This window comes from Lissotriton vulgaris, chromosome 1_1 (assembly GCF_964263255.1).
Source record: "Lissotriton vulgaris chromosome 1_1, aLisVul1.2, whole genome shotgun sequence".
NCBI lineage: Eukaryota > Metazoa > Chordata > Amphibia > Caudata > Salamandridae > Lissotriton > Lissotriton vulgaris.
The window spans coordinates 1,817,346,974-1,817,372,684 of NC_141685.1; the positions used below are offsets into that span (position 1 = coordinate 1,817,346,974).

The window sequence follows — 25,711 nt, forward strand, 5'->3', positions numbered from 1 at the left end:
CCAAAGAACTGTCCGCCAGACCACAAGGTAACTTGTAATCTGGCGGGCAGCAGGTGGTGAGGTTAGGCAGTGTTGGTGCGGGGCAGTGGCATGGCGGCCTGCTCCCACACTGCAAAACTCATAATCAGACCCTTAGTTTGCAAGTAGCTGACAGGATGGGTACGGATCAAGAGAGTAATGCAGTATGAACATGAGACATCAGGCTCAATGCAAAGATACAACTGTTTTTGCAAAAAAGTATTCCAGGCTATGCCTTCACTGAAGCAACACTACACCTTCATAAGGGGAATTCTTGCTTTAGAGATGCACTGTTGCACGTGACGCCAGCACAAGGTGATGCCCATACCAGCACTAGAGGAAATGCTGGGCAGTAATTCCTCACCCTTTGGAGGAAACAGGGAAATACACTCTACCCGTGCACTCTAAAGGTATTGCCAGCATGATCCAGTTCCAGTAGAGATGGCAGGGGCATGCCACACTTCACCAGAGTAACACCCCAAAAGTGTTTGAAGTGTGCTTGGGACATGTGAACTTGCATACCAGCGGGCATATCTCAAATGCGAGGCATTTATGGCTATGGCCCATGTGTTCCCTCTCCACAAGTCATGGACAGCTTACAAGCCCCTTCTTTAATGCAGGATGGCTGTAAGATAAAAGAACAGAGGCAGCTCCAGAGGCGGTAATGGCAAAGGAGTGTTGCCCCACTGTAGACCAAAAATTAAATGAAAAAATACTTTTTGTATAGTTTTATTTTTCACTGACTGGCTATGCTGCTGAGTCTAGAGTGGGAAAGGGCAAGGCTATCCTGTATGGACAAACAGCAGCACTGTAAGTGTGCACGTCAGTTTGGTCGCCCATCTTAGGACGGCCAAACGGACACATGCACTTAGATTTCTCCAACCCAGCTGTATTGCGCAGCCGGGTGGAGAAACGGCACAGGCTCTAATTCCCTTAAGGAGCTCCTATTCAGGCCGTTCAGACCAATCCTGTTGCTGCTCTCATAGCACGAGAGCTGCATCTGAATTGGGTGGGGTGTTTGGGAGACTGTGCTGGCCGTTGAACATCTTCCATGAAGAGAGGAGCACCAAGGCGGCCGGGAGCAACAGGTAATTACTTTTTTAGAATTGTTTGTGACTGCAATACCACTTTATTTTGGCAGAAGCTGCCCGTGTACAGCAGAGGATGGGCTGCTTGGCCAACCAAAGTTTTGCCTGTTAGTTCTTAGCAACGAAGAGGTGTTCATATCTACCTCTTAAAGCCTGACACCTATGCTGAAGAGTACAGGGGAAATCTAACCTTTTACAAAATGCCTTGAGGATGGACTGGACAGACAGTCTATAAAAGCAATGGCAAAACAGGAAAACCAAGGGGTGTAGGAATCTGACCTAAAGCCCTTTCTCTATACTTCTTCTTAATGTACTTTTTAAAGTAGTCATGACATGGGGTCTCCCAGAAAACTGAAGCTGTCTGTAGTGAGAAGGTACTGATGCTGCAGGAGTACTACCAGAGCTGAATGTGAAGTAGTTTTATTTAGGCAGACGCGTATGACAAGAAAGTAACTGGCACGTATCATTTCTCAAGTGCCTCTGTGCTAAGTAAATTCTAAATAAATACTAATACATTTTAAATAATAGTGAATACAACAGAGACATAAACAAAATGTATCATGTTAAACTAATTTGCTACAATGGTGAACTTACCCAGGCAGTCTGCTCCCCAATAGCCCGGACAACAGTGAGGCATTAGAAACTCTTTCCAACAGATATGCTGACATCCAGGTAGATGTACTGAGTATGTCCTCAGATCAAAGGTGTACCTTGCAATAAAATATTGAGGTAAAACAGTTAGGATGGTAGCCATTAAGGGTTTTGTGAGCTAGTATTGATTTGGTCCAGCACACATCAGACTTAACAGTACAGCAAAAATGGGGTGGCAGATATCACACCTAATAGAAAAACTGTACAATGGCACTAGAGTCAGCTAATATCAGACTCAGCACAAATGGGGTGGCAGATATCAGACTTAATAAAAAAACAGCACAAGAGGCGTCAAATATCAGACTTAATTGAAAAATAGCACAAGAGGCGTCAAATATCAGACTTAATTGAAAAACAGCACAAGAGGCTTCAAATATCAGACTTAAAACAAAAACAGCACAAGAGGCGCCAAATATCAGACTTAATTGAAAAACAGCATAAGAGGTAGCAAGTATGAGACTTAATTGAAAAACAGAACAAGAGGCGTCAAATATCAGACTTAATAGAAAAACAGCACAAGAGGCGTCAAATAACAGGCTTAATTGAAAAACAGCACAAGAGGCTTCAAATATCAGACTTAATAGAAAAACAGCACAAGAGGCGGCAAATATCAGACTTAATTGAAAAACAGCACAAGAGGCGGCAAATATGAGACTTAACAGTAGAACAGCACAAGAGGCAGCAAATATCAGACTCAACAGTAGAACAGCACAAGAGGCAGCACATATAAGACTCAACAGTAGAGCAGCACAAGAGGCGCCAAATATTAGTCAGTAGAGGCAGCAAATATCGGACTAATCAGTAAAATACTACAATTTACCCGTAGGAATGCTAAAGAGGTGGCAAATGTCTGCCTCAACATTAGGACTCCACAAGAAGAGGAAAATATCCAACTAAATTGGAGAGTAGCTCATGAGGGGTCAAATATCCGACTCAGAATGTGGGGGCTCTTCAACCTAACCCATCCTTTCAGCCTACAAAGCAATGGTTCCCCTATTACTGCTATATGGAGCAGAGGTGCTAAGTCTAGAATCAAGGAAAGATTGGGGGAATTTGGAGCGTAAATATCTTACAACACTTTTGGGACTCCCCAATACTAAGCTTCAAGAGGTAAGAATGGTAACTAAGTGGAATTCTTGGAACTGTATTGCATCATCTCTGAATCTGTTTTTGACAAAAACAGATACTAACCTGAAAAATAAAAGTGTCAATGCTATGTGCAAAAATCGGCAGGACAAATAAGGGAATGCTTGGAAGTAGTTCCACAATATTTTAATAGTCAGGATTTCAAATGCGATGCTCCTCTATGAATATTAAAAAGAGAATTAAAGGAAAGATGAGCATTGGCGTTAAGGAGAGATTTGGATCACCTGAGTTCTAAGAACTCTACCTTCCTCCTTAGAGGCAACTGGAAAATGCTATTTCATTTCCCTACCGGTCCAATATACCAAACCCCGGCAGAACCTGGCTTTTGCACTTACAGGGAGAAAGTTAAATATTCAAGATGCTAACAGGATCTGCAACTGTGGTTTAGGCTTGTGTGCTTCTCAAGTACATGTATTAAGGAACTGTTAATACTTTTTGTCTTTTAGAAATTGTTTTTTAAAAACACGTTTTTAAATAGTATGTGGTTGTGGGATAAGATGGATGCTATACAACTTGTATTTTACCATGCAATTATTTTGATGGAATTTGTGCTGTGGTTTTGTTTGCTTTTGAATATGGTAGAGGGATCTGATATACATTTCTAAGATTATTTAAACAAATGTGTGCACAGTACAATTTAACAAACCACGTGGTTTAAATAAATATATTTTTACTCCTAATAATGTGCGTGTGACTCAACTTTAGAATGTCACAAGAGGTAGCAGATAGCTGACTCTACTTTAGAACTCCAAGAGGTGGCAAATGTTTGAATAAAGTTTAGTATTTCACAAGAGAAAGCAAGTATCTGACTTGGTAGAAGAACGGCACATAGTCTACAAATATCTGGCCATCCATAGCACATACTGATGCTCCTTCCCCAGGCCCATCTGTTTCATGTAAAAAGGAAATATTGCTGTCACTTGAATACTACGCATATTGTCTTAGCACGGGTTGTTCCTTGTACATAGAATTCCTTCTTTCTTTTCTGTCAATTCATTTCTTGTGCTTGTTCTCATATGAATAGCCATGTTTTCGGACCCCCTCTTAAGTATATTTTCTGCTGGTGGAGCATGCTGCATTAACTCTCCCTGCGGCTTGTTGTGATTCCTAGCTCCAAACCGAAGAGTTTTTATCATTATATCTAACCCTGGGCGGAGTACTACGCTATGCTTGCGTAGTTTGTGCAGTTTGCGCTACTTCGCACTACGCGAATTGCACGCAGCACAGTGCAAACATGTGTAGCAGTCATTTCTTGCTTGCTCGCGGTCCTCAATATCAAGTTGGCGACCGCGAGTGAGCAAAATGACATCCCGGCAAGACTTTTTCCTCGTTCGCAATCAGCAACATCAAGTTGCCGATCGCGAGCGTGGAAAATAAATCTCCCGGCCAGATTCTCAACACGGGGAGGTCAGGTTTCTCATTGGGAGTGGTCGTGTATGCTCGCGACCGCTCGCAATGAGCAACTACCAGTCCGCGTTGAGAAAGCTGCCGCTCAAGCAGAAATCTACTCAAGCGCCAGAAAACGACCGCTTGCAATCTGCAAGATGCGGTTTGCACGGTGTACAACCATTACAACCGACTACTTTTTACAACGCAACCACTACAATGCAGGATCCTTTACAACGAATGCCTTTACAACGCATGACATTACATCGCAGATGCTATTACAACGCATGCCATTCCAACGTAAGTATAGGTAAGTATATCATTAAATTTAAACATTTATTTAATTTAGAAAAAAATATTTAATTTAATAAATATTGATAATTTAATAAATATATAAAAAAATATTTAAAAAAATTACTTTAAATAAATTAAATACATTAATTTAAGTAATTTTATTTTTTATTTAAAAAGTTCTTAAAATAAAAAAATATAAGTAATTTTTACCCCTACACTATCCAGCAATTACCCTACTTTTACACCCCCCCTGGAGTTAGAATAGTAATTTTTACCCCTACACTATCCAACATTTACCCTACCATTACACCCCCCTGGAGTTAGAATAGTAATTTTTACCCCTACACTATCCAGAACTTACCCTACTATTACACCTCCCTGGAGTAAGAATAGTAATTTTTACCCCTACACTATCCAGCACTTACCCTACTTTTACACCCTCCTGGAGTTAGAATAGTAATTTTTACCCCTACACTATCCAGCACTTACCCTACTTTTACACCCCCCTGAGTTAGAATAGTAATTTTTACCCCTACACTATCCTGCACTTACCCTACTTTTACACCCCCCTGGAGTTAGAATAGTAATTTTTACCCCTACATTATCCTGCACTTACCCTACTATTACTCCCCCCTGGAGTTAGAATATTATTTTTAAACACCTACACTATTTAAAAAAAATATATATATATATTTACAAATACATAAAAAAAATTACATATTTATTAATTATATTTTTATTAGAAATTATATATTTACCTATACTTACGTTGTAATGGCTTGCGTTGTAATAGCATCTGCAATGTAATGTCATGCGTTGTAAAGGCATTCGTTGTAAAGGATCCTGCGTTGTAAAAATTGCGTTGTTATGGTATGCGTTGTTAAAGTATGCGTCGTAACGCATACATCCGGTTTGCACTGATTGCACAGTGCGGACAAGCATCTGGCACTGTGCAATCAGTGCGAACAGCATTTTGCACAGTGCACTACTCAGTTTGCGTAGCTACGCGTAGCTCGCGTAGTGCGAAGTGCACTTCATATAGCTACACGTAGCGCTACTATGAGAACTATGCCCAGGGTTAATTATATTAATATATTTCCCCTAGGAGCTTCAAGTAGCTGTTATGACGTATGTTCGGTTCCCATTTCTGAATGTGACTATTTCATAGCCCTCATTTGTGGTAATAATTTGTAACTTATAAGAGTTTTCATGCAAAATATTTTAATTAATCCTTTATATTTACAATTATCCTTTTCCAACCGAGCTGATAATCATTCAATTCGCCACAGGAAGATTAAATGTTTAGTGTCCCGCCAGGACTTGAATCTAAAACTTGCAGATTGCATTCAGACCACAGCAATGAGAATTTAGTCGAATGAGCTATTTTAGCAGCTTGCATATTTGTCATCTCTTAGCTTCTAAAAGATCAGTGTTGTGTGCATCTTAGAGCATGGCTGCAAGGGCTACTTTTATTTAAGGTATTAACATGTATGGTCTTGGCGTGTGTAAAAGAGTTTTAATTTGCTAGAAAATAATGGTTACTTTAGGCATGTTTCAGTTAGCATAACCAGGCCTCATTTGCAATCATTCATTAATTGTTGCAGGGAAGGACGTGTTTGTTTTAGGAGTACACACAGTAAAGGTACCTGTGTCTTTCTCTATTATAGAAAATCAGGAAAAATACAGCCTCAGCCCTTGTCTGCCCTAATAGAAATGTATAACAATTTGTTCTTCTCTCCGGAGGGAAGGGTGCTCTTTCTGTTACAAGTTTAAAGTTAATTAACGTATGAATATGTCTCCTTAATTAAATGTGTACAGCTATAACCAATAACAAGCTTTAGGGAGTAGGTATTACTAGGGGTGTTGTATACCAACTAATAGATTGATTAGCGGTCATGAATGAACATTTTTTATTGTCATGATTTGAAAATCCACGTACCTTCTGTCACAAAACATTAATAACGTTATTTTGGAGAAGAGCCTGGCATCTTTTGGCCTTTCTTTGGATACAGAATCCATGTCAATCTATTTTGCAAATGTTTTAGATATGTATAATTATGCTATTTCTTTGAATTTATTATTTAATCTTTTTTGCTTTCTGTGATACTATTTTTGAATAAACTCACTAGATTATTAACTTAAGAATTTTGACTTGTACAAGGTTTACTAATAGCATTGGATTAAGTCTTTTAGAGCCTCAGACAGCCCTATTCTTTTCTAATCTTAATTTCGTATTAAATCGACAACAGTTTTCCGAGGCCTGTACAGGGAATGCGTAAGTAAATTAAGCTAATTACCATTATTTAATTAGGCTAAAAAGTGAAAAAGTTTGTTTCTCCAAATCGTATGAGAATCATGGAAATCTTTGGTGTATTGCCAGTGTACATGTTGATGTTGGGCAGAAGTTTGATTTGGTGAGTATTAATAGGGTCTTGAGCAGTGTATTGTGAATTGGTGATTGCATCTGTGTTGTGCTTTCCTATGTGGTATATTATGGTCGGTGGATAATAGTGTATTAATAAATATTGTTAATGTTTTATTTGTCTTGACATTATATATTTTCTGTAAAGATTCTAAACAACTACGGCTAGATAAACGTGTTTATGAAAGATTTAAAGGTAGCACTTGGGTTTAAAAATTATTTGAAGTTATGAGATACTCAATAGTCTAGCTGTGAATAAGTACTAATTAGTGATGTGGTGTTTATTCTGTGCATTAGGGTAAGCTATATAAATAGAAAAGGCAAACAAACCCTGCCATAGTAGGTCAAGACGGTCCCCTAGGGGATCCACACAATTACAAGTGGGGTGACATCAGCTATGCATCAGAGCCAATAACAGCAAGAATATGGGGGTCAATCCATTATTTATTTATATGCATTTTTTATTATTATTTTTGTAGGATCAGACATTTTTTCAAAGTTGATACAATCAATATATAATATAAATAGAGATTCTATTTAAAAAGTGGTGAGAGGCAGTAGTTCAAGTTGAAAACTGCATACATCCGTGTTCCGAAACACTCCCCTACACACAAGGAAGATATTATAAAAAACATCCACACATTTATCCAGGGGATCAGTCAAATTCACATTCATTCATGAACTCATTCAAACATGTACAACAGGGCCTGCAACGATACGATGGAATTATGGTTTTGGATGGCAGCATTTTAGTCCATGAGGACAACGTTTTTCTATCTAATCTCCCTCCACAAGTGGCACTTTTGTCCATGCAACCATAATTCCATCGTATCGTTACAGGCCCTGTTGTACATGTTTGAATGAGTTCATGAATGAATGCGAATTTGACTGATCCCCTGGATAAATGTGTGGATGTTTTTTATAATATCTTCCTTGTGTGTAAGGGAGTGTTTTGGAACACGGGTGTATGCAGTTTTCACTTGGAACTACTGCCTCTCACCACTTTTTTATTAGAATCTCTATTTATATTATATATTGATTGTATCAACTTTGAGAAAATGTCTGATCCTACAAAAATAATAATAAAAAATGCATATAAATAAATAATGGACTGACCCTCATATTCTTGCTGTTATTGGCTCTGATGCATAGCTGATGCCACCCCACTTGTAATTGTGTGGATCCCCTAGGGGACCGTCTTGACCTACTATAGCAGGGTTTGTTTGCCTTTTCTATTTATATTGTACTAACCCCCTCTTTTGCCTGCCTATATCAGTTATTCCCTTGGGGAACCCCCTTCTATTGCACATTAGGGTAAGCTATACTGATTACAGGTTAGGGTATTGCTTGCTAAAGCTCAGCTAAGTGTGTGTGATGGTATAGCACCTTGAAACACTACCTCCCTATTGCAGTGAGTTTGACTTCCATCCCTTATCCTGGTACACAGACATAGGCTTATTGTTTTTCGTTTTAGTAAATTACTGTGGTTGAAATGCGTCCATAAAATATATAGCAATTGATTGTGTATGTATATTGTGACGTTTAAATCAACAAACTGTGTAAGTTTGACAAAATCTAAGAATTAACCTTCAGAAAGGCACATTCCACCTCTGTGAGGAAGTGCTGCACATGAAATGCTTTTGAATCATGGCACGCATGCTTTTCTAAGGCTAACAATTGCTACAAAACGACTGCAAATGATAAAAAGCTGCAATCTCTTGAAAATGGTAAGCTTGAAATGAAGACATTTCATTATTGAAGGCATATGTTGTTTGAAATGAAATCACAACCAAGACTGACACTATTTGAAAAACTGATTGAATTAGATTATGTAGCTAATGAGAAAGCATTGTTGGAAGTTGGCACTGGCAAGGCTGTTCATCATTGGATGGATGCAAGACTGAGTTTGCCAAAAAAGGTGTGTTGATAGGAAGTTTGAGAAAATGTGGGTGCATTTCCCGTAATTGCTATTGACCTAAATAAAACCAAATCAAAAGGGAATAAGAATTAAAATAATGATGAATGAAAAAATACATTGATTCTGAGGAAGAAGTTGAATTTATTGACGATTTATTGATTTTGACAAAACCACCTTCTTATAATGAGGATCTAGTTCAGATACAAGAATCTGAGTTGAGTGAAACAGGTGAAAGGAAAGATAAATCATAGTGTTTTGAGTCAAGATGTGAGATAAGAACTGCGAAAAAATAATGCTTAAATGTATATCACTGTAAAATTCAAAAATTGTCTTTTGATTAATTGGTATTTTTTTAATTTGGGAACAGGGAAGCAAGATTGTCGTGCATATGAAAAACTTGGAAGACTGGCTGGAGAAATGAGCTTGAGTCTAGCTAAAAAGAGAATTTGAGAATCTTATGAAATGAGAATGACAGAATCTGAATAACAAAAAAGAAATTATTGTTCTATTAAGAGCACATTTTAGAGAAATTAGAGAATGGTAGAGTGTGAAAAACCACAAAGATGACAGGATTGAAAATCTAAAAAAATGTAAATGAAGAAAATCATGAGTGGTTCTGAATGTCAAGTTGTTGAAAGATAGTTCCCATTGACTGAATTGCTGGAAGGAGCTTTTTTGCCTGCCCCCTGGAGCAGACAGGTTCTTTGGACTTTTACAAAGGATTTTCCAAAACTCTGAGAGGAACCTGAAAGGGTACACTGAGGTAGATAGGTTTGTGACTGCTTCAAAGGTGCTTTGGAAGATTTGGATGCTTTATTTTCAATCCTTTTTCCAAAGAATGTATGGGATGAGTGTAAAACTATGGTTAAGTGGTCAGTGATAGAACTACTTGGTCCTAGTTACACAAACAGTGGACTGGATTCTCCATCAAAGAAAGGAGCGTCAGGATTTGTTTCGTCTTCGAGTTGGGTTTACTTCTTGTATATGCTTAATACTATAGTGATAATTTTCAGTTGAAAGACAAAGAAGTCAAATAGAGAGAGGTTGGTGCTTGGTTAAGGAGTTTTTCAAGTTCTAAGTGGACAATTTCAGGATTCTCCAGGTGGTGGAGGAAATGGTTTCTGGTGTAGAGGTAAAGGTTTTAATAACAATGCTAATAATGGTGAGATGACATCTGGAGCATGTCACAACTACAGCAAAGAAGGCCAGTGGCAAAGAAATTGTAAATTTGATGTAAACATTTTGCAAATGAAACAGAAATAGTGCCTCAAATGAATACCATGCATTAGAATATGAATCCCAAGTCACAGAATGGGATGACACAATCGGTGGTCTCAGTCCTACCGGCACCTGTGAAAAACATGCAGAATACAAGTCTTCAGCTCCTGTTTTAGATTCTGAAATGCAGAAGAATCCAATGTGGGATTTCCACAGAATTGTACATTTCAGCAAAAAGTAGCGGAATCCCAAATGAAACAATCAGTAATTAATAACACTTGCCACAATTTCAAGCTGCACCGGTGTTCCTTATGTACTAATCAGGACAAAACAATGGTACCCATGGGGCAAGGAGGATGGTGTACTTGGTGGAGTCCTAGATGTAGACTAGAATGGCTTCTTTATAGAAGGAAAAGTGAATGTCCATCTTGTATCATTTTTGGTTGGTACATGTGCTACCCGTTGAGCACTTAGACAAGTGAAAGTTCAAAACCTACCCTTCTCTGGAAAAGAAGTCCAAGTAGTAGGTATTTCAAATAAAAAGGTGACTAAAACGTTGTCAACAAATGTTCCTGTTCAAAGAGGTTCAGCTATAAATAAGCATTAACCTTTAATGAATGAAACAAGTATAGTAAATCTAAGAGGTAGAGATATGTTAAGTAAGTTGATTTGTGAAATGTATTGCACAACTGGTGATGTTTGATTTCACACAAAAGATCCTGATGTTGATTTCAAAATGAAATCACCAAAAACAAAATGTTGCCTTAACTCCAGATTTAAGATATACATTGAAAAGAGTAGTTTGATATTTTACAGGAAAAGAAACTGGGCTGATTAAAAGTGCAAAACCAGTGCGAAATACAATAAACCAAATGTAGTTCTTCCACACATTCACCAATGTGACCTTACTTGTGAAGCTGAAGAAATGATTGAAAAGACACTGCTTCAAGCATTTTAAAGGAGATAATGGGAAATAGAAGATAGTCCAAGGTTTAAGAAAGAAACTAGTTCCATATTGTCCTGTTGTACTGAATACAGCAATAATTTTGTTTCCAGTTCCAGTAGATGCAGAAAAGTTCACAGTTATGGATTTGGGCTGAGCATTTTTCCTCATTCCTCTTCATGAGGGTAGTCAATATTGTTTTACTTTTGAATTTCAAAATAGAGCCCTGGTTTGAGCTAGGAACCCACAAGAGTATATAGAAAGTCCTTCATTTTCCCCTAAATACTCAGTGAAGATCTAGACTCTTTAAAATTGCCTTGTGACTCAGTGGTAGCGCAATACATTGATGATTTGTTAGTTGCAGCAAAAACAAAAGAGGGCTCTAAGCTGAACATAATAGAATTATTGAATCAAATGGCTGAAAATGGGCAATTATGCAATATTGTCAGAAAGAAATTATTTAACTGGGACATTAAATTTAGAAGAGAATGAGGAAGATGCTCAGAGAGTGCATCTCTGCGAATTTGAGAATGAACCCACCAACAACAAACAGAGAGATGAAAATGTTTCTTGGGATGTTTGGAGACTGTTGCCAGTTGATTCCAAACTTTTTATTGGTTGTGAAGCCTCTACAACAAATCTGATGCACAAGGATGTCAATGATATGCTGGCTTCCTGGAGCTGAAGCATTATTTGTGTACAGCACCAGCTTAAGGAATGCCTGACTATGAGAAAGATTTTCATTTATTCTGTCATGAAAAAGAAGGGTGCTCACTTTCTGTAGTCAGACAACAGCATGTCAATACAAAGAGACCAACTGCATATTTTTTGCCCCCACTAGACCCAGTTACTGCAGTGCTGCCTGGAAGTAAGAATGAAAAATATAGCAGAAAAAAGTATAGCAAATGTACAAAGTGAAACAATGGTCATGGGCTACACACTAATAGTTATAGTGCCTCGTTCAGAGGAGACCCTGTTAACTCGATTAAGGACACAGCACTTAACCAGTAGCAGATTAAGTATGAGCAAGTGATCCAATGAAGTAATAAATTAGTTTGATCATGCCTGCATTGATGTAATAGAATAGTGATCTAAACCAAGACAATATATTCAAGATGTGCCACTAGAGACAGCTGATATTTTTTTATTTTAGGATGGCTCATTTTTTACATTTGCCCATTAAAGTTTAGCAGCAGCTTCTACTCCTTGCGCATTACATACATTGTGCAGGCATCATGCTTTCATTATGTAACTCAGCACAAGTAGCTGAATTGATTGCCATTAATAGAACTTGCTGTGACACTCATGAATTGAGTGTTACAATCTCTACTGGTTGTCAGTATTGTTTTGGAGTGATGCATGAATTTGCCCAGTTGTGGTCACAGGGGTTTCATGATTTTGCTGCAACTCCAATTTGTAATGGGTCATACATTCTTGATTTGTTATGAAACTGGCAGATGTCAAATGTTCGGCACACAAAACTGGAAATGCAAAAATAACAAATGATGGACAGAACGTTGGTCAATGTCAAACATTCACCCCAGTGCAGAGATCTGGACCTAAGTCCATTGTTGTTTTGCTCCCTATGGCATTCCACTTCAAACCTAGCCATATGTAAATCAGTCTTGACCCGGTTTCCCAAGGGAACAGCCCAGCCCGAACTGCCAGGCCAGGCCCTCCCTGGACAAGAAACAAGCATCCTATGACCGGTTTCAGGGTTTCCCTGCTCATTAGCCAGGCTAATTTGACTGCAGTGGAATGCATATCTGTTGAACCACCTGATAGATGCAGTTCTGAAGGAAGCGAAGCAGCCATTTTAGAGCAATGCTTTTGTTCCCGTATAACCACAGCTCTTTAACTAAAATGTTGTAGGACACGATATTGAATGCCACACTCAGATCCAGCATGATCAGTTTTGCAGTTTTGCCTTCAGGCACTATGAGTCTTCGAGATTCAGATAATAGCAAAAGTGTTGAGGAGAAGTGTGACTCAATAGTTAGAGCGGCAGACCCTGATGCAAAAGTCTGGCCTGGGACCAGGGTTCAATTACCGCCTCGGCGGGTCTTGGGCTCAATTTCCTCGGACCTGTTAATTCTCGCCTCTGTGCCTATTCTAATCATGGGTCTCACTCTGCAACTCTGGGCAATAGCTTGCTTAATCTCCACAACGGCCCCAGCAACGCTAGGATGCCTGGCTTCACCTTGGGGGTGCCCAGGAGTGGGCACTTCACAGGGAAAGGCCAGGAAGGGTTCCTCAGCGGTATTCGTACAAGCGCCGAGATGCCTCTGGGTAGTTGTGCGCTATACAAGTACCTCTACATTTACATTACATTTGATTACATGCTAAACTTGGGGCGGAACCCTGATTGGGTTTCATGTAACAGGTTCTTGGTCATAATATAGTTCAGCAACTGTTGTTTGTATGTGTTTCCGCCACCTTCGAATAAAATGGAAGCAAAAAAAACAGAAGCAGAGAGACAGGACTGAAGTTTTCTGGTTTGTCTGGATCAAGGTTGGATTTTTTCAACAGGGTATCACAATTGCATTCTTCCATTTCCGAGGAAGTTGAACTAAGTTGAACAACTGATTAATTAGATCATATAAACAGGGAGGGATGGCCTCCATTCCTTGCTCCAGCATCACTTGAGGGGCTGGATTGAATTGGGAGCCTGATTTTATCTTAAAGGCCAGCACACGTGGTTCTGGTATTGTCAAGGTGTTAATCCAGGTGAGGCCAGTTGTAGAGTGGGATGGTTCTAACCATACAGTGGGTTTAGTGATCTCTCTGGCTTCAAAGGGGAAAGACTCATATCTCTTAGAAATTTTGCTGGAGAAAAATTGAGCGATTTGATCACATTTCTCCACCAAAGACGCCATGTCAGGGGCAACTCGCTGCACAGAGGACAGGGATTTCACTATCTGGAAAGGTTTGCTAGATGAATTACGGGCTTGCAAGATTTGATGGGCGTAAAATTGACTGCACACCTCGACTCCTCTAAAATGGTAAGATGTGCTTCTTTTGGTGGTGTTCAGCATGCAATATACCGTAGGAAGGAAAACAGGGTTGAGTGCCATTGAAGTGATTATAGGAAGAGCGATGAGAATGCCTGGAATTCCATCAGCTGCTCTTGCAAATCTGACAGATGATTTGGTCTTAAATGACTGCAAAGGTCTAGTTGTCTGACACAGTCCACTCTATCTCTTACCAGGTACACTTTACTACACCTTTTGCAATTACTGATATTTGTCATGATCTCGAACCAGGATATTGAGGTCTTGTTAAGAAGCATGTAAGAATCTGTTACGTGGAACCACACTGGAGTGAGCCACATAGGTGATACTATTGACAAACTATACTGTACTGTACTATACTGAATTCATACATTTCACACAAACGGAGTGTGTTCTGCAGATGAATAAACAGTGACACAAACTGTTGACTCTCAAAGCCAACCTCAGTTACATTGGGGGGGATCCAGATGGGGTAAGAAAAAAAAGGTTTTTTAAAAAAAGGAAAATCAAACACTGAAAACCCAAAGAGCAAATCAAAATGCACCACTTGCAAATTGTGCAAACCAAGAACCCAGTGAACTCAAGCAAAACAAGCAAATAAAACGCAACATGGAAGCTTGATTCAAGCTGATTTACCTGGGGATTTGAGTGAAAGAAGCAGAGTGGTGCAAAGAGAATTGAAGAAAATTGATGAAATATCAGATAAAACAATGAAATATCAGCTGAAACAGTAAAAGAGTGCTGACAATGACAATGAACAAAGCATTAATTAATTATAGTTTGAGTAGTCAACTATAGATTTTGCATCAACAAGATCAACAAGAGTAAGAGTAACAAACAAGAAATGCACAGCTCTTGAATAGGCATATCTGACAAAAGTTGTGCCAAAAGAAAAAGACATTAATTTGAAAGAATTAAAAAAGAAATTCTTGAAGAGCCCACATGAAATGGCAATAGAACTATGAAATGATAAATGTTAAATAAGATTCCTGGTCAAGAAGTGAACTATGTCTCTGAATTTTGAAACAATGTGATTTTCTTAGAATATTTGCCTTTGATTACTTTTAAACTACATTTGATTGTTTGGATTACTTTTGGATTACTTGTTTATACTTTGATATTTTTGTTTTTGAAGATCAAATTCAGCTTTTTGAAAAGTACTTTTTTAAAGACCTAAATAAAATGCCTTCAAGAAAGAAAGACTGCTTGGCTTTCCAAATAATTTTTATAATTTTAATTTCGCCTGAATGAATTAGTGTGTTGGTATGTCTATATCCTCCTTCTGAATACCTCTCAACACTAAATTGTAGCTCAGTGTTCTAATCCAAATTTCAACGTGTGTGGTGTCTCACCCAACCAACCATTACATCTAGTAATTGGGCCACACAGTGGCATAACAAGGGCACCTGAGCTCTAGGGGAGCCCCCTCAGAAAAGTTCCCTGGCCTGAGAGGTCCTGAGTGAGGCTTGAGGGGGGTCCCTCCATGTACTTTTCAGGGGGGTCCCCTCAAGTTTTGTTATGCCTCTCTGGCCACACAAGTTGAAATTTGGGTATTTATCTCATATATAAATACATATATTGGACATGACTGGTTACAGATATTTACTGTGAACGTGAAAGAATTGGAAGAATTAATATTTATATATGTGCCTTCAGAAAGTCCTAATCTTTGTTGGCTGCCAATCAATTGACTGGATGTGAAATTTTCAATGAATTTGGAAAAATAAAGAGAATAATGGGCATTTGAAAATTTGAAGACATCCCGACTGGAAGACGTTTTTTGAATTTGCTGTTATACAAGGAATGAATTTGTTCAATAATGTTATGATAATTACTGAGTTCCTACTAAATATTAAAAGGGGGCCTACTGGCTTATGAAGGGGTCAGCACAAAAATATATATGAAGCAGACCTATTGTTTTTGTGAAAAGGTCACCAATAATTTTAATTAGATGTATATTTTATAAATTCAAACATTGCAGTGCTAAATATTTTTTTTTTTTAAATAAGGCTCAAATAAAAAAAAAATCAACCTGTCTGAGTCTATCTTATAACATTTGAGATGTCATCATAGAACATGTCATGAGTGATGTATTTCGTGAGGTCATAAGCTTTGCATGGCGGGGCACAGTAATAGTTAGCTCTGCTAACTATAAGTGGTGATTTTCTGTGTTTTCTTAAGTTCAAAATATTAATGTTGTTATTGACATATTTACCTAACTATAACCTCACTTTAACCTTCTTTTTTTTAGTGAATGTCTTTTTTTTTAAACAATAACTGTTTTTTTATTACACGTAACTATAACATTACTTTAACCTTTGGTTTAATCTAATTCATACTCTGCACTACAGTTGCGTAAAGGACTCCTGGGTTACGTCTCCAGTGACCTTGTGTACATGTAATTTTGGCAATTTGGTTGTTCCTCTTGCATCTCCATGCAGAAATGTGTGAGAAAATGAATCCTTGTACAGAGGAGATGACGGGACTACAGACAAAGAATTGACTCTCCACCAAAAAAAGGTACCTCCTCTTAATTATATGAAGTAAGTGCTTCTTTGTTTGGTGAAGATGTCCTCCTATTCCTCTGTATCAAGAATGTGGCTTCATAACCTTTGGATAACAAGCTAAAGTCACTTTGGTTAGATAAGCTGTCCATCAGCCTGGAAAATGTCAGGAACACGGTTGCATACTCCTAACGTGGAAGGGCAGGGACAAACGGGTGGAGTTTGTAGGTGAGTTTGCCCATCTGCATACTCAGCAGTAATTACAAGGGAGACCCTTGGACTCTGCTTTCAGATCAGGAGATGACAAGGAAGAACCCACTTGTCTTGAACAGTAACTACAGAAGAACTTGCGCTCCAATGAATCAAATTTGCTTTCACCTCCATAAAGAATTTCAGATAGTTTTTCAACGTGGAATAGTAGAGAAAATACAATTGCTTTGCCTTGTCCAAGCACAACAAGTTAGGATGATTTGTCCTTTACAGAAGTAGAGGTTCAACTAGGGCAAATGCTATGTTTATATTTGTAAGCGCCTCCCTTTAACATTTATTTTCATTGAAATGAGCATCAGGGCCAGAATGGAACCTCGCCTTTATATTTATCCAAGAATAGTCTGCAGTTTTTATTTTAAAGGGGAGGAGGGCTGCATGGCCGCCCATCCTGACACTCATAAGGCTCTGGGGACCTCATTCCCGAGGGCCATTTTTTTTTTAAAAGGGAATGGGGCTGTGTGGTCCCCCTCCCAAAGCCTCATTAGACCTTTGGGACACTACCCCTCAGCATCTTGTGTATTTTAATGGAGAAAGAGCCACATGGCCCCACTTCCTGAGCCTCAGGCCCTCAGGACCCCAACCACTAGGCTAGGGCTTTGTGTATTTTAATGGAGAGGGGACACATGCAGGCACACCGCCTGAGCCCATTTTGGCCCTTGGGACACCATTCCCTGGGGACTCCTTTTTAAATTGGTGGGTGTCCACAGGACAACCACCATACACAGGTTGGGAGCTATGGGTTGGAGCCCCAGGCCCCCAACAACCCCAGTTGGCTCCCTCCATGCTGCGAGAGTCGGCATTGCTCCTGCAGGGAGCCGCGATTTATGCTGCTCCCTCCAGGTGGAAGCAATTTGTTGATCTGTTTTCCTGCCTGCATCAGGGGGGTAGGAAAACAGATCTCAAATCTGCTCCCAGTAGGTGGGAGCATTTTTAAAGCTCCCACTTACTAGAAGCAGACTTTGTGTTTGCTACTGTTTGACGGAATATTTAAAAGATTTAAAAATGGTCCTTCCAGGTGGGAGCAAACATAAGTTTCCTTGTCCATGATTATATGGGTCGGGAAAGTGCGTGTCCCGAGACAGGGCTCCCTGGTACACAGCAAGTGAGCTGACTCTGGGAGATGGGGTTCCTGGGGCCATTGAAGGCACAGGGAGGGGGACATGCACCCCCCCCCCTCTTTTTGAAAAATAATAGCCCTGGGGAATGGAGTCCCCACGGCCTTTTAAAGACTTGGAACCCTTTACATTGGGCCCCAGAGGCAGCATACGGTTCTGGGAGGGGAGCCGGGTACTCCCTCCCCATATTTATCAAATTAGGACCCGGGGATGGGGTTCTCGGAGCCAAATACGACTCGGGGAGGAAACCCGCACCTAGTGACAGTAGCCACTCCGTAGTAATAGTTAGGATTTCCAGGTATAGGAATTCTTTGGAATTTTGGTGCTAATAACTTTACCTCTTTTTTGGCTAATCTATGTGAAACTTTCCGGACCTATATATTTTTTTTACATTGGCGGAGGATAGAAAGTTTTGCAGTGATTGGTCAAGGGGGTGCAAAGATAAAAGGGGGTCACACAAAACAAATTTTTCACCAATGCATTTTCCATAGACTTTTGTATAACAAGTAGAGCCTAAACACCTGAACGGATTTTCATTAAATTTGGCAGGATTACACATTATTGTGTGCAGATGATCCTTGTGGGTTCTGCAGGCATGTAGGGCTAGTATTTTTTCAGTTATAATGCATTTTAACTCATTGATATCTATTGTTACAGTGCTTTTGTGAAATTTTGCGATATTTCGCAAAAGTACCACAGCACATAGCAATGACAAGTTTGATAATGGCTACCTTTCCAAAAGTTAAAAGCATCCCCGTTGCATTGAGGTACACTAAGCCTATATTATGTTTTATGCCTTAAAATATAGGTGTTAGGCTTAATACTTTTCACTTACCTTAATTAAAGTGATAATAGTTAGGAGAATTTTTTTTTTTTAATGTTTTATTTTTTTAGTGTATGGGGTACCTTGGTAGTTCCCTGGAAGTGCTGCAGTATTAAAAAAAATTAAGCCAAAAAACGAAAAATAAAAAGTACTACATTTTCTTTTTTACAAATATAGGGCCAGATGTAGGTGAACCATATTTACCGACTCTGAAATACCGAATTTTACCGATTCGGTATTTCATAGTCGGTAAATATGAAGGGGGAGATGTAGGTATTTCCAGAGGTAGGTATTTCCAGAGGTAGGTATTTTCCGAATCATTTGAATTCGGTATTTACCGATTCGGTAATTACCGAATCGGTATTCCCTATTGATTCCTATGGGCTGTGAAGCCCATAGGAATGAATGGGTAATACCGATTCGGTAATTACCGAATCGGTAAATACCGACTTTTGCAAGGGTGCAGGGGGTGTCACTTTGACACCCTATGGCGCCCCAAAAATAGGCATGTGCGCCATGTGGCACACAGACATGCCCTAAGGGCATGTCTGTCTGTCACATGGCTAGGTGTGCATGCACACAAGTGCATGCACACCTGAATTCGGTATTTTAACACCCAATCGGATTGAGTGTTAAAATACCGAATTTGTAGGGCCTTTAGGACTCAGAAGAGTCCCACCTACATCTGAGATTTTCCGAATCGGTAAAAATACCGATTCGGTATTTTACAGAATCGGTAAATTTACCGAATCGGTAAATTTACCGATTCTGTAAAATAATGCCCCTACATACCATTTCTGTAATACCGGTCGGTAACGGCCGAAAATACCGATTTTCGGCCGTTACCGACCGACCTACATCTGGCCCTCAGTGTACTACAGTGTATTTTCTATTTTTAAGATTTTTTAATCTTCACAAAAAAGTCTACAAAGGACCACTGTAATTCTTACAGATTATTGCAATACTTAAAAACAAAATGTGCTATTGGATGCATTCACCACTCTGAGAGCCTCTATTGTTATTTCTCATTACTATGCTTTTCTGGGACTCACCATGGTTTTGTTCAATAAAAAGAGAATTAAAAAAAAAGTGCAGTCATCCCAAAATTGCTGTAAAAATATATAATTATTTTAAAAAGCATCTCTAAGTACAACCACTTCAATTAAATGGTAATAGATAGAGAACAGCAATAAAACCTACTACTTATCTTTGTGAATGCCATAACTCATAACCCAGAAAAATGCAGAACCCAGCCAAACTGCTGAAAACAACATGGCTGCCTTTTACATTTGGTAAACACAGCCATTAATGAATCACATACTGCCTTCTAGCCCTCACGTACAGTAAACATTACTTACAATATTCACACATACGACCAAAAATTACCATGTGCACCTCATTATTTATATTCCTGCCACATTACATCTACAATTCTTCACCCTGTTTCATGCTGTGTTTTCAATTACCATACTCCACTCCACTATGTGCCACCCCACTGTACGTTGTTACACTCTATGCCACTCCACTCTACGTCACTCCACTATAGGCCACTCTACTCTACGCTAATCTACTGTATGACACTCCAGTCTACCCCATGCCACTCTACGCCACTCCACTCCACTCCACTTCACTGTACACTATTATACTCTATGCCACTTCATTCTATGACACTTCCATGTGCGCCCCTCCACTCCACTCTGCACCACTGTATGCTATTCCACTGTATGCAACTCCACTGTTTCCCACTTCAATGTACACCACAGCACTGTATGGTATACCACTGTAACTGTACATCATTTTACTGTATGCCACTCCACCGTACACCACTTCACTATACACCACTCTTCTCTATGAAAATCCACAGTAGGCTATTACACTCTACACCACTCTTTGCTATGCCATCTTTGCTATGCCATCACTCCACTATGTTTCACTACACTGTACGACACTCTACTCTATGCCATGATTCTTTATGCTATTCCACTAACTGGCACTCTATTTTACGTCACTATACTGCGTGCCAGTACATTCAATGTTCTTCCACTCTACACCACTGCATTGTTGCCACTCCAGTTTATGCCAACCAACTTTACACCACTCCCCTCTATACCACTACATTCTACGCTATTTCATTGTACCCTACTCTACTTTACAATGCTCCACTCTACTGCTCCACAGTCTGCTGTTACACTGTACACCACTCCAATCTACTCCACTACACTCTACCCCACTCCACTCTACAATACTCTAATCTATGCAACTCCACTCTACACCACTCTAATCTATGTTATTCCACTATAAGCCACTACACAGTTCCTCATTACACTCTATACCATCTACTAGACAGTACTCCACTGTATGCCACATCATTCTACACTATTCAACTCTAGGTCAACTGACTCTACACCACTCCACTGTATCCCACTCCAGTGTGCGCTATTTCACTCAACCACACTCCACTCCCTGTAGCTGCTTTGTATGCTATTCCACTGTACGCCATTCCACTGTATGCTTCCCCAGTCTATACCACTCCACTGCACACCACTACACTATACACCAACACACTCTACACTATGCCACTGTATGCAACTCCACTGTATGCCACTCCACCCTATGCTATTCCACTGTATGACACTCTACTGTATGCCACTCCGTCCTACTCTACGCTATATTACTCCACTCTGCGCTATTCCACTCTTGCCACTCCATGCCACCCCACTGTACACCACTCCACTGCACGCTATTTCACTGTACTCCACTCCAGTGTTGGCTATTTCACTGTACACCACTCTACTCTATGCCACTTCCCTCTTCGCTATTCCAGTGTATGCGATTACACTGTACCTCATACCACTGTATGCCACTCCACTCTATGCCACTGCACTCTACACTACACCACAGTATGCTAGTACACTCTACCTACTCTACTGTATGTCACGCCACTCTTCACCACTCCACTATACGCTATTCCACTGTATGGAATTACACTCTATGCAACGCAACTCTAAGCTATTTAACTCTATGCCACTCTACTCTACACGACTTAACTGTACGCCACTCAACTTTACTCTGTTCCACTGTATGATCTATTTCAGTTCATGCTGATCTACTGTACACTATTCCAATGTAAGTCACTGCATTCTACGCCACTCTACTGTATGCTGTTCTACTTTACCCCACTCTACTCTACCCCACTGTATACCCCTCCAATGTATACCCCTCCACTCTACACCACTCCCCTGTATGCCACTCCACTATACATTATTTAACTGCACACCACTCAACTCTATGACAATCCACTGTACAACACACAATTGTATGCTATTCCATTTTATGCTCCTCCACTCTATGCCACTCCACTCTACACCACTTCACTATACCCCACTCCACTGTACACTATTCCACCGTACTCAACTACACTCTATGCCACTCAACTCTAAGCTATTTGACTCTATGCCACTCTACTACACCATACTTCACTGTACTCTACTCAACTTTACGCTGTTCTACTTCATGCTACTTTACTGTATGCTATTTCCGTTTAAGCTACTCTACCCGATACTATTCCACAATAATTCACTACATTCTATGCCACTCCACTGTATGCTATTCCACTTTACCCAACTCTAATCCTACCCGACTCTTTACACCTCCACTCTATACTACTCCACTCTACACCACTCTCCTGTATGAAACTCCACTTTACGTTATTCTACTACACTTCACTGTACAACATTCAATTGTATGCTATTCCACTATATGCTACTCCACTGTATGCCACTCCACTCCATACTAGCACACTATACTCTATTCCTCTCTACGCAACTACAGTCTTCTACATTCAACTCTATGCTATTCTAGTCTATGCCACTCCACTCTATCCTACTTCACTGTACACCACTCCATTGTACCTCACTCCACTCTAGGCTGTACACTCGACACCACTCCACTCTACGCCACCCCACTCTACACCACTCCTGTCTAAGCTATTTCAGTTTATGATACTCTACTGTATGCTATTCCTCTATCTGCCACTCCACTTTGCACACCACTTAAAAATATGTTAGTAATGTAATGTATTGTTTTGTTTTGTGAAGTAGCATTCACCCATCGTAACTTAGGGTGAATACATTGTATCAAATGTATTATGCATACTTTTTTACACCCAGATATATGTATTATATTTGTACTGTGTTCAACCCTTTTTTTTAAAAAACAAATAGAATAAAAGAAATATCTATGTTTTAATATTTGCACTGAGCCAGGGTCATCCCCAATCTTTGATGTCTGATCAGTCAGTATGTTAATTGAATCCTAAATACTGCCTAGGAAATTTATTTGCATTGTGTCGCAACTACAGTCTTCTACACTCAACTCTTTGCTATTCTAGTCTATGCCACTCCACTCTATCCTACTTCACTGTACACAACTCCATTGTACCTCACTCCACTCTAGGCTGTTCACTTGACACCACTCCACTCTACGCCACCCCACTCTACACCACTCCTGTCTAAGCTAATTCAGTTTATGCTACTCTAGTGTATGCTATTCCTCTATCTGCCACTCCACTTTGCACACCACTTCCCTGTACGCCACTCCACTGTTGGCCATTCCACTGTTGGCCACTCCACTGTATACCACTCCAAGATACTCCCCTGTAGACCACTCCACTGTACGCTATCCCACTGTTGGCCACTCCACTATACTCCACTCCACTCCAATCTATGCCACTCCACTCTACAGCACTCCATGTTATGTCACTCCAGTCTATGCCATTGCAGTCAATGTCACTCCACTCTATGCCACTGCACTGCATGCCACTCCACTCTCTGGCACTGTACTTTACACTTTTCCACTGCACATACCTCCACTGTACCCCACTTCAATCTATGCTATTCCACTGTAAGCCACTCCACTGTACGCTATTGCACTGAACGCCACTCCACTGTACACTACTCAATTGTATGCCACTCCACTCTACCCAGCTCCAAGCCACACCACTCCACTGATCTCCACTCAACTACACTATACTCCATTCAACAGTCTACGCTCCTATACTGTACCTGACTATACTACACTGTATAATACTACACTGCATAACAATATACTCCTGTCAATGCCAGTGTTCAGCACTCTACTCTATAGCACTTAAAGACACTTGAAGATAATCTATGCAACTCCATCTATGCCACTCCACCCTAGTTTATATACTCTACACTGAGACACCTCTCCACTATACTCCACTACTGTTCTACTACTCCACTAATGCACTCTACGCCACTCCATTGTATAATACAACACTTTAATGCACTCTGAGACACTTAACGCTACTCCACTGTATTACACTTTCTGACACTCTACAACAAACACAGTCCACTCCACTGTACCACACACCACTCCACTCTACATCCCTTTACTCAATTCTATCCTACGCCACTCCAGTAGACTCCACTCCACTTGACCCCACTGCACAACACTGTACAACACTCCAGTCTACACCACCCCCACTCTACCCCACACTACTACTACTATGCAACCCCACTTTACAAGATTGTTCTACACTCTACAAACTTCTACTCCACTCTGTGCCCCTATGCCCCAGTGTACAACACCCTACTCCACTCTACGATGCTTTTCAAAACTCTGACACATGACTCTACTGTAAAGATACAACTCCAATGTGTAACGCTTTACTAAACTCTACACTCCCCCTGTACACCCTATTTTGACTCTGTAGCCATACTACATTAACTGTAACTTGCGCCTTTTCCATGTTCTAATTATACCCTTTTACATTATATCCCTTATGCCATCTAAAATAATAGCTTTTACAAGAATAGTTATGATATTGCATATCATATATGTTATGAGAACACACTGCATGGTACAATGGTGAGTTATAGTTAATGTAGTGTGGCTACCAAGTTGTTGCAAAAAACGAAGGTAGGCTCAACTGTGATCCATGGAACACTATAGATATATGCAACAGCTTGGGTCTTGTTTAAGAGAATAAGAATATCTTGAACTTCTCAGGTATCCTTTTGTTAGCAGTTGCTCAGGTATGATTAAAAGTCAAATATGCGATAATAAACAGGGGACCAGGATGAGACCTGATGCTGAAGCATGACAATACTAGAGGGGGGAGGGTCTAACAGATGAAACATCTCTGTAGAATGTCTGTTCCTATCATAAATATCCTTTGGGTAGGGATAACCATTATTAGTGTGTGTTGTTGATGCAAAGGGTCAGCACCATGTGACTCTGGGCAATAGCTTGCTTAATCTTCCCGATGGCCCCCAGCGCCTAGAGACCCTAACGGGTGATTGTGCGCTTTAAAAATGTGGATTATTATACATTCTCTCCCCTCTTCCCGGTGGGCCAGCTGGCTGTCTTCTCGTTTGGTTATTTGTTATTAGCCACAACCATAACCATTCCTTAGCATCAACTAATGACATATACAGAAAGACTGACTCTCTTGACTTCGCCCTTACCTGCTTGGTTCCAAAATCCCTCAGAGTGGGCAACCCTGAGTGGTAACCATCAGGGTGGTTTGTAAGACATAAGAAAACATTACAGGATCTGTAGAGACAGACTACCAGCCATAAACCACACATCTACCTCTCATACCTTCTCATCCATCACAAGTGCTGTGTCCCACAGCGTGATAACCGCACCTTGGTGGTCATCTTGAACAATTTGGAAACACTTCCCAAATAGGATCAAAACAAGGAAATCACCCTTCTAAACATACCCCTACACCGCATCGCATGCTATCTGTGTGAGTAAGCACTTCAGCACCGCAATTGGCGGTAGTAAGCGCTATATAAGTGTTACATTTCAATCCACATGCTAGAGCGTGGTGATGCTTTGTAAAAATATAATCGACTTCCAAGTGGTGCACTCG

General features: G+C 40.0%; 1 protein-coding gene across 1 annotated transcript in view; it reads right to left on the reverse strand.

The window, feature by feature from the left end:
- Nucleotides 1–25,711, reverse strand: part of STAB2 (stabilin 2) — an 880,852-nt gene that overhangs the window by 847,218 nt on the left and 7,923 nt on the right. Inside the window, exon 3 of the mRNA XM_086919174.1 lies at nt 1,701–1,816. Coding sequence (XP_086775300.1) covers nt 1,701–1,816 — 116 coding nt within the window. The remainder of the gene's footprint in view (nt 1–1,700; nt 1,817–25,711) is intronic.